Source organism: Cynocephalus volans, chromosome 3 (assembly GCF_027409185.1).
Source record: "Cynocephalus volans isolate mCynVol1 chromosome 3, mCynVol1.pri, whole genome shotgun sequence".
Taxonomy (NCBI): Eukaryota; Metazoa; Chordata; class Mammalia; order Dermoptera; family Cynocephalidae; genus Cynocephalus; species Cynocephalus volans.
In genome coordinates this window covers 13,135,437-13,144,786 of record NC_084462.1, presented here as the reverse complement: position 1 = coordinate 13,144,786, position 9,350 = coordinate 13,135,437, and the positions used below count along the sequence as shown (strand labels likewise).

The 9,350-nt window shown below is 47.4% G+C and overlaps 1 protein-coding gene across 1 annotated transcript; it reads right to left on the bottom strand.

Annotated features, from left to right (window-relative positions):
• Positions 1-8,390, bottom strand: LOC134372349 (zinc finger protein interacting with ribonucleoprotein K-like). Its single transcript, XM_063089837.1, has 4 exons — positions 8,317-8,390; positions 7,590-7,628; positions 5,092-5,218; positions 1-2,941 (listed from the first exon to the last, which is right to left on the bottom strand). The coding sequence occupies exons 1-4, from the start codon at positions 8,347-8,349 to the stop codon at positions 1,668-1,670; spliced, it is 1,473 nt and encodes a 490-aa protein (XP_062945907.1). The 5' UTR covers positions 8,350-8,390; the 3' UTR covers positions 1-1,667.
• Between the last annotated feature and the right edge of the window lie 960 nt (positions 8,391-9,350).

The following is a 9,350-nucleotide window of genomic DNA, read 5'->3' as shown; positions in this document are numbered from 1 at the left end:
TGATTCTGATGGTTTATTGAATTTATATGACAAGACTCTTCAAATTATACACCGTTCATACATATAGATTACTGCATGTCACTTATACATTAATAAAGTTTGTAAAAAATGGTTCAAAATAAAAAATCTGATCCACTTTTTAGAAACCAAAAGGCTTGGCAATCCCATGTTGATACCACTATATCTCTCCTCATGCCTGGGGAAGGGCAGCCCTACATCCGTGAAGGAAATTGGCAAGCAGTGAAGGTTGTTGTGATCTACAACAACAGGAACACTGGCTAGATCACAGAAACTACATCCCTGGACTACAGGATCTCTATTATCTCTATCTTCGTTTTCCTGTTACAATGATAGACTTGAGGTGAACAACCCAAAAGACCACAAGAATCCACAAAACACTTTCTCGATGGTGACCTCAGCTATCAGACATACACAGATCTCTAGGTCCTGTGATTGCTCACAGCCACAGTCACTAGAAAATGTGTGGATGCTCTTTCACAAGTGGTACATCCCATCTGGTTTACTGCAGGTTCCTCCATATCCAGTATTTCTGTACAAATTGTGACTCACACCTGACTCCTGACCTTAGGAGTGACACCAGCATATAGGCTCTTTGTAGAACCTTGTGAAAAGAATCTTCTCAAGAGTGATGGGCATTATATGACATCCTCTGGGAACAACAGAACAAACTCATCATCCAGAAGCACAAGAGCTTATCTAAAAGAAGACCTCTCCTCAGGATGAAATCTAGTGTCAGCAAAAGTATAGGCACCCAGATCATAAATTAAAAGAACACAATCCCTCACTGTTTCCTAGGAGGTCTTGGGCAGCAAGGCAAATTTGACCAAAACCAGAATGAGAACTACTCTCTGTCATTTTACTGTTCCTACAGAGAAACACAAAGTAGAGGCCCCCACAAAAGCTGTCCATCCCTTCATACAAAGCCCAAGTCAGTTTTCAAGCCACCCCACACAGTAAACAAAACCCTAAGATTACAGGCAGATTTAACAATAAGGCCTTTTTTAGGGCACAAACCAGACCAATAAGAGGTTGACAGTTACCAGTTGGTGACTTGAAGACTGGAAAAATTAACAAGTGTCATGTGAGACTAACAATTTCCATGAAGAAGGTAAGCCTTCCACATAAACCTCCAGCAGAACCCAGTCTGGGGCCATCTGGCCAAAACTGGGTCAGATTCATACCTTAGTCAAAAAGGGATGAATTCCCTGTAAAGGCTCAGATTGCTCAAGATTTCCTCTGGGAAAGGGAGAACACCAATGTATCTGCCTTGCCTCAATACACTAGGGTTACCAATGCACACTGTGCAAGGTGGTAGAGAAAAGATGTCTTCTACCAGAGAAATCAGCAGTGATTTAACTCTGGCATGGGCCCTGGAAAGTTTAGAATATGCAGAACAGTTCCTGTAGGCCTCACACATGCCTGGAACTCATGGGGAATCTCACAGCCTCTGGATGTTTAGAAATATGAGGTCCAACTTCAGGCAGGTGGTTCCCTCACAAAGGCTCTCTAGTGCCATAATATTGGGGGCGGGGACGGAAGCACATTTCCTGCAGGCCTAAGGCCTCTCTCAAGTGGACTTTCAGGAGCTAAACAAGGTTAGACCATGCACTGAAGGCTTTTCCACATTTATTGCATTAATGAGCCCTCTACAAGTTATGACATTTCTGGTGGTGAATGAGGCTAGAACATTGGCTAAAGGAATTTCCACATTTGTCACACTCATAGGGCCTTTCTCCAGTGTGAACTACCTGATGTTGAATAAGGCCAGACTTCTGGCTAAAAGATTTCCCACACTGACCACACTCATAAGGCCTTGCTCCAGTATGAATTCTCCGGTGCTGAATAAGGATGGAACTTTGACTAAAGGACTTCCCACATTCACCACACTTGTAAGGCCTTTCTCCAGTGTGAACTCTCTGGTGTTTAATAAGGGTAGCTTTTTGGCTAAAGGACTTCCCACATTGGCCACACTCATAAGGCTTTGCTCCAGTGTGAATTCTCCGGTGTTGATTAAGTATGGCGCTTTGACTAAAGGAATTCCCACATTCACCACACTTGTAAGGCCTTTCTCCAGTGTGAACTCTCTGGTGTTTAACAAGGGTGGCTTTTTGGCTAAAAGATTTCCCACACTGGCCACACTCATAAGGCCTTGCTCCAGTGTGAATTTTCTGGTGATCAATGAGGCTGGAATTTTGTCTAAAGAATTTTCCACAGTCACTGCACTCATAAGGCCTTTCTCCAGTATGGATTCTTCGATGGTCATTCAGGTGGGAAGTTTGGCTAAAGAATTTTCCACATTCGCTGCACTCCCAAGGCCTTTCTCCGGTGTGGACTCTATGGTGCTGAACAAGTGAGTATTTGCCGCGGAAGGCTTTCCCACACTTGCTACACTCATAAAGCTTTTTTCTAGTGCAGACTCTTGGGCGGTGAACAAGAGTGTGTTTGCGGCTGGCAGCTTTCTCACCTTCACCCAACTTGAAATGAGCTTTTTTACTATGAATGTCCTCCCCACACTCAGTGATTTTGTTGGGCTTCTCACCACTGGGAAAGACCAGCGACTGGAGAAGGCCCAACATGGCTGGGAGGTCCTTTCCAACCTCCCAACTGGGGAAGAGCTTCTGTGACCCATAGAATAGGCAGGGTCTCACATATGAAGGCCTGTCAATGTCCCTCTTCAGGGGTTTCTTTGCACTGTGATGCTTCTGGTGCTGGTAAAGGTTTGCACGTGCCCCAACCAAGTACTGTTTCTGCCCAGACAGATCAGCCAGATGCAAAATGTCTTTCAGGATTGGGACACACATCTCACATGGGTGACTCTTCTGGGTGAACAGACCTGCCTTAAGAGTCCTCACCTGAGACACTCCTACCAAAACACTCTGCTCAGAAGGTGTCTCTTCATCCTCCATTCCATGCCCACAACCTGAAAGCAGAGAATTGCTGATGAATTGAATGTCGACTATGCTGGGAGGGGAAAGCCCCATCACACACACACACATATACACACACACACCCCCGCAAGGAATAACTCTATATTGGGCATCTAAAAATCAGAATCGAGGCTTCACCAGATGAAGGATACAAGGATGGGATGAATAGGGAGAGGCAGTGTCTCCAACTCACTCATCTGCCAACAGCCTTAAGCTATTGTGATGTTGTGGTTATACAACAAATCACCTTGAGTAGCCCCAAATCCCTACAACTCACCAAACAGCCTTTAGTAGGACTGTGTCTGCTGTTGGCATGTGCATGCTATGCAGAAGATGGTTAGCTGTGTCCAAGCCAAGGAAAATCCAATTGAAACTGATTAGCAAGTATTCAGGTTTATGTAATGATACATACACACTTCACAAGACAATATATGTGAATCAATGCTGGAAAACATTGCACAGGGAGCAGTATAGAGGAACCAAATGATGCATGGAGGCCAGAAAGGTGGGAGAAGCCAGGTACTACAAGTCACGGATGAAATGACAAGTCAAAAAAGTGTCAAGTATGGAGAAAAAAATGCAGAAATGAGGTTTGGCCAGTGGCATTTGCATCAAAACAGTGGTGGATACAGGACAGGTTCCTTTCATGATCTGAAAAGCTCCCAGATGTCATGCTTTCCCTTAGCTGCAACTCTCCAAGCTTCCTCTGAAACAATGTTCACCCTGTGAAGCACCCAGTTTTCTCCACACACTCTCAGCTGTGTGACTATATGGGACCTGCACGAAGCAAGTCCCATAGGAAAGACAGGGCACGTGAACAGTCAGCACTGACACAGAGCAACTCAACACACAACAGACCACAGAAAAAAAATTATTATTATTTTTTAAAACCACTCTATCTATCTATCTATCTATCTATCTATCTATCTATCTATCTATTTATTTATTTATTTATTGGCAGCTGGACAGTATAGGGATCAAACCCTGGACTTTGGTGTTATTAGCACCATGTTCTAACCAACTAGCCATCTCTGTCTTTCATACACCACACACACATGCACACACCGAGGAATGACTCAATAGGTCTAACCGGCAAGCCCACCCAAAAAACCTATTCCCAACACAAAGAGGTGACGAATATTTGAGGTAATGAATATGCTAATTACCCTGATAGTGATCAATGCACACTGTATAAATGTACCCAAATATTACATTGTACTCCATAAATATATACAATTATTGTGGGTCAATAAAGAAAAAATAAAAAGAAAAGACAAATTTTAGAGACAGAAACTGTCTAGAGGTTACCAGAATCTAGGGGAAAGAAATAATGAGAAGTTATTGCTTAAGGAGTACAGAGTTTATGGTTAGGATGGTGAAAGTTTTGGAAACAGACAGTGGTGTGGTCACACAGCATTGTGAATGTAATACCACAATTGTATGTTAAAAAGTTCTTAAAATGACAAACTTGTTATATATATTTTACCACAATAAAAATAATAGAGAAAGTGTTTGATAAGTAGATTTTAGCACCCAATAAAGGAGAAAAACAAACAAAAAACCTAGAAGGGGGTTTGGTAACAACAGCCCACAGTGCCTGCAATCATGACACAGGAAGCCACAAGAAAATGTCAGCTTGGGCTGGCCCATGGCTCACTCAGGAGAGTGTGGTGCTGATAACACCAAGGCCACAGGTTTGGATCCTATGTAGGGATGGCCGGTTGGCTCACTGGCTGAGCGTGGTGCTGACAACAACAAGCCAAGGGTTGAGATCCCCTTACCGGTCATCTTTTAAAAGACAAAACAAAAAAAAGAAAAGAAAAGAAAATGTCAGCTAGCAGAGGGAGGAAACTTGGGTCACAAGTAGTCATACATCTGGACACAGTCAGCCAGGGAGAGAGCAAGCAAAAGGAGATCCATTAGGCTGACTGCAGGACCCCTGCCTCCCAGATCACCTGTGGCAGCAGGTGTTAGGGCTGCTCAGGGAATGCACACAGCTCAGTGCTGGCACCCACAGCACATGTGCCAGGACAAAGGGGAAGTCAGCAAAGCCCATGATCTGGCTATGGAAAGGGAGAGCTGTCTCTGGGGGAAAAGCGAATACACACAGATCAGGACACTGGGATGGGTGTAAGAACCTTACCCAGCGAGGCTATAAGTGCAAAGTTCTCCAGCATCATTTCAAAGTACAGGAGCCTCTCAGCCTCATCAAGAAGTCCCCACTCTTCCTGGGAGAAGCAAATGGCGACGTCCTCAAAAGTCACAGAACCCTGCCATAATGGGGATGGGTCACTTCACAATCAACTTCTCCTCTGATATTTCAAGGTCATCCACCCACTCATCAAACCCCTGCTCCCCTTTTTTCCCATATTCCCACTTCAGAGGAAATACCAGGACCCAGTATCATTGATGCCCACTTTCTTCTCATGGTCCTCGATCACTGTGTCCTCCCACAAAACCAACAGGTAGGTGGGCAAGGAGACACCATCTAAACCCTTGACCTGGCATGTAGGGCCATCTTGTCAGGCAATTCCCCAGAACTCTAGATGGTACCTTCCAGACAAAACCAAATATGGGTTCACTCTTCCTTCATCCTTATGTCCTCAATGCCAGTGGCCTAAGTCCTTCAGTTCACACTGCCTCTCCACATGCACATCACTCTGGACCACACTTTCACACAGTCTCACTCCCACAGCCACCTCCAGCCATCTGCCTGACAACATAGGCATCTCCCTGTCTGCCCTACATGTTACTCAGCATATGGCATCCTGAGAGTGGTTGGTAAACAAATACTAACAGGATTTAGTACTGCTCAAGCCTCCAACAGTCCTGTCATAGGCAGCCTGGAATCCCACTCTGAAAGGTTTCCGGCCTCCATTCCTTACTTTGACTTCTACTACCCAGAACCACTTGTGGATCTCAGACACCTACTGTCCTCTTCTATTTCTGATGATCTTGATATTCCCCCACCAGTCACAGCCTTCCTCTCACCTCTCAACCCTCATTCATACTCAGTGGCCTCAGTGATTCTCCACCCCAGACCCAGAGGCTTTCACAAATGAACACTTGTGCATTAACATTATCCATCCACCTGACCGACACCACCCCAGACACACCAGGGATCAAAACAAAATCCTGTGGAGTCAGCAGCATGGTGAATAGGCACTAGTCCTAGTTTAGGCTACTAAAACAAAATACCATAAACTATGTGGCTTATCAACAACAGAAATTTATTTCTCACAATCTGGAGGCAGGAAGTCCGAGATCAGAGTGCCAGACTAGTCAGGTTCTGGTGAGGGCCCTTTTCCTGCTTGCAGACTGCTGACTTCTTGTATCCTCACATGGCAGAAAAAGCACTAGCTAGCTATCTGGCCTCTTCTTATAAGGGCACTCGCTAATCCCATTCATAAGGGCTTCACCCTCATGACCTAACTACCTCCCAAAGTCCCCACCTCCAAATACCATCACACTGAGATTAGGGTTTCAACATATGAATTTTGTGGGGACACAAACATTAAGTCCATTGCTCCTGGCCTCAGTGTCATCTACCAATTATTCTTATGTCTCCGGTCACCTGCCAGATCACCCTCTTCCCCACACCTTTTCCATGGCCACTTCTCTCTCACACCTGTATTTGTAATGCCCACCACTTCTACCCAGGTGTCCAAGCACAAGACCCAGTCATAGCCCCCACCTTTACTTTCCTGGGCTGCTAATAGCATTACCGTCACGACCTGGATTCCCCCTCCTAAATGCAATTCACAGCTATACCCTCGGAAAAACACTGGCCACCACCTTTTGGATGTCTGTATCTTGAACCCTTCCTCACAGTTTCATATCGAGTAGGCAGCTGGCCACATAGGTATCTCCACTAATTGCTTTTTGAAATACCTCAGACTCTTACAACAGCCAAAACCAAAACACCTGATATCTCTGATGATCATTAACCCTACTAGGAACTTTACTATCCCTGTTAATGGAACTTCTATCCTCTCACTGCTAAAGCCAAAATCCTTTCTCACCCTCAAAATCTGAAAATCCAGGCAGCCCTAATTAAAAAACTGATCTTGAATCCGGCCACATCTCCCAACTTTACAGCTACCACACTGGTCCAGCCTCTGTCAACACTCACCTGAACCATTACAGTAGCCTCATCCCTGGTCGTCCTACTGCCTCCCTCATACCCACAGAGTGCTCTCCATGCTGCGGTAATAGGGAGCCTGAAGGGACCAGTATTGGATACCCTCCCTCCTTTTCTCTAAACCTCCTATTGCTGTCATTACCTCCAGAATAGACATCCAATTTCTCAGAGCCATCCCAGGCTTGAAGCCTGCCCTGCTGCTTTCAGTTCCCATGAGAAAGGAGGAGGCCTGAGGTTTCCTTAACCAGCTCAGCCTCACCTCCAAGCATTTACACACTCTGTTGTCTATGCCTGGGACAACCTTTCACATCTCATTCCATTGTCTGACAGCAATAGGATCTACTCCAAATAACCCCCAACCTAGAATCATGATTCCAGGCTTGGGATTTGTTAAGTAAGGGTCCTTAGGCCTAAGGACTGGATGAGTGGCAGAAGAGATTGACGAAAACACCCCAGGGTGGGGTCAGGACCAGTGAGAGCCTGGGACAAGCTTCACTCACCTGGGTGAGGTCCATACGTGCTTCTGTAGTCAGGGGAACCTGTGGGAATAAGGAAGTCATGGCAGGGCCCCAATGGCTCAGGCCTCCCTGTACCCCTATTACGTGGGAACCAGGTGATTTGGGGATGCTTGCATTCTTTTCGTGTTCTTTCTCTTTTTTTGATGACTGGCCTGTGTGGGAATCGGAATCCTTGACCTTGGTGTTATAACACCACAGCTCTAACCCACTAAGCAAACCGGCCAGCCCTACTTGTATTATTTCTGGTGTTTCAGTCCTCAGTGCTAACTCTTAGCAGCTATGGAACCTTGCACAGGGAGTCAGCTTCCCTGTGCCTCAGTGTTATCCCCTTCCAGTCCGTTCTAACTCCAAGCAGCCTTTGGAAAACTTTGAAAATCCTAACTCAGACCATGTGCCTCTTCCGTTCACAACCCTCCATGGCTCCCAGCGTCCTGAGAATGAAAGTAAAACTCCTCACCTTCCCATTACACAGTAGACGCTCCCGGCTCAATCACCCCTCAAAGACTTTACACACCAGTCCCCCCTGCCTGTCACACTGTCCCACACCCCATCACACAGGCTGTCAGAAATAGGAACCCCACCCACGAGCACCTCACTATACAAGACACTGGGCCTGGGCTGCAGGGACGTGAGCAGGCGCCCCTCACAGGGGCGTTAGGATTTGGGTAGGGGTGAAGGTTGGTGAGAGCCCGGAGGACGCAGCATTTACCTGACCCGGCTCCCTCAGTGCGGCTTCCGTCATAGGACTCTGTGGGCGGGGCGGGGCCCCGCTGTCACCACTGCTGCCGACCTCAGATCAGCCGCCCGTGCAGTGGGTCAACCCCTCCCGTGGCGCTCTCGTCACCTCCCACCTGACAAAGCGCTCCCAAAGCGCTGACGGCGTGGACAGACTGAACAGCTGCTAAAATGACCGCCACAGGAGCAATGCCGGAAGTCCCGCCCCGACGCCTTGGACCGACCATAGAAACTGGACTTTTCTGAGCGTTCATTGGCTCAGTCTTTGCAGCTGGGGCAGAGTGTTCTGGGTAATGTAGTTCTCATAGTTCCACGGCGGCGGGGAAAGATGCCTGACTCACCTGGAACAAAAGCCTAGAGACCCTGCTCGCGGCGCTGGGAAATGGCGTAGCCAACTTCCAAGAGCGGGGGAGGGGCTTGGCTTCTTCTTAAAGGGGCTGATTTCTGCAGACTTGTCTGCAACTGAGCCCCGGATTGTTTAGAGACGTTTCAGATTCATCAAGCTCTCGTACTTCCAGAAGTTAAAGATATTATTTCAGTCGTTCTCAAAGGCTGCAGACATAAACGACCACATCATTGCACAGAGTAACTCAGCCACACAGTGCGTAAGTCCTCCTTGGAAGCGAATGAGTATTATCTATTGCTCTTCACCTGCTTCGAAGGGTCAGTCTCGGGGCTTCAGTGGGTTAAGTCAGAGACGGGGGAGAAGAAACTCCAGGTCGGGTTAGGCCGCGGTGTCCGCCCGCGGAGTCCAGGAGGCTGCAGGGAGGGCCACATCACCAGGTCTTGTCCTGCGCAGCTGGCCGGTCCGAGATTGTCCTGGCAGATGAGCGGAGACGGGGTAGGAGGCAGTCCCCGTCGGGGGTCCGTAGCTCATGCGGGCGGTTCAACCCCCACACGGTTACACCCTCCGCCGGAAACGGTTCCGAGGATACTCTTGAGTCCCCTCCTGGGTCTCGGAGCCGCTCCCGATGTTCTGCTCCGCGACACTCCCGCCCCTGCAACGTC

What these genes read in the sequence shown, in the direction of transcription:
- LOC134372349 (XM_063089837.1), bottom strand. Translation starts at nt 8,349, where the DNA reads ATGACGGAAGCCGCACTGAGGGAGCCGGGTCAG. An exon ending in CACGTATGGACCTCACCCAG is followed by an intron (nt 5,219 to 7,589) that starts GTGAGTGAAGCT and finishes CCATTATGGCAG; the next exon opens with GGTTCTGTGACTTTTGAGGA. An exon ending in TGCACTTATAGCCTCGCTGG is followed by an intron (nt 2,942 to 5,091) that starts GTAAGGTTCTTA and finishes CTCTGCTTTCAG; the next exon opens with GTTGTGGGCATGGAATGGAG.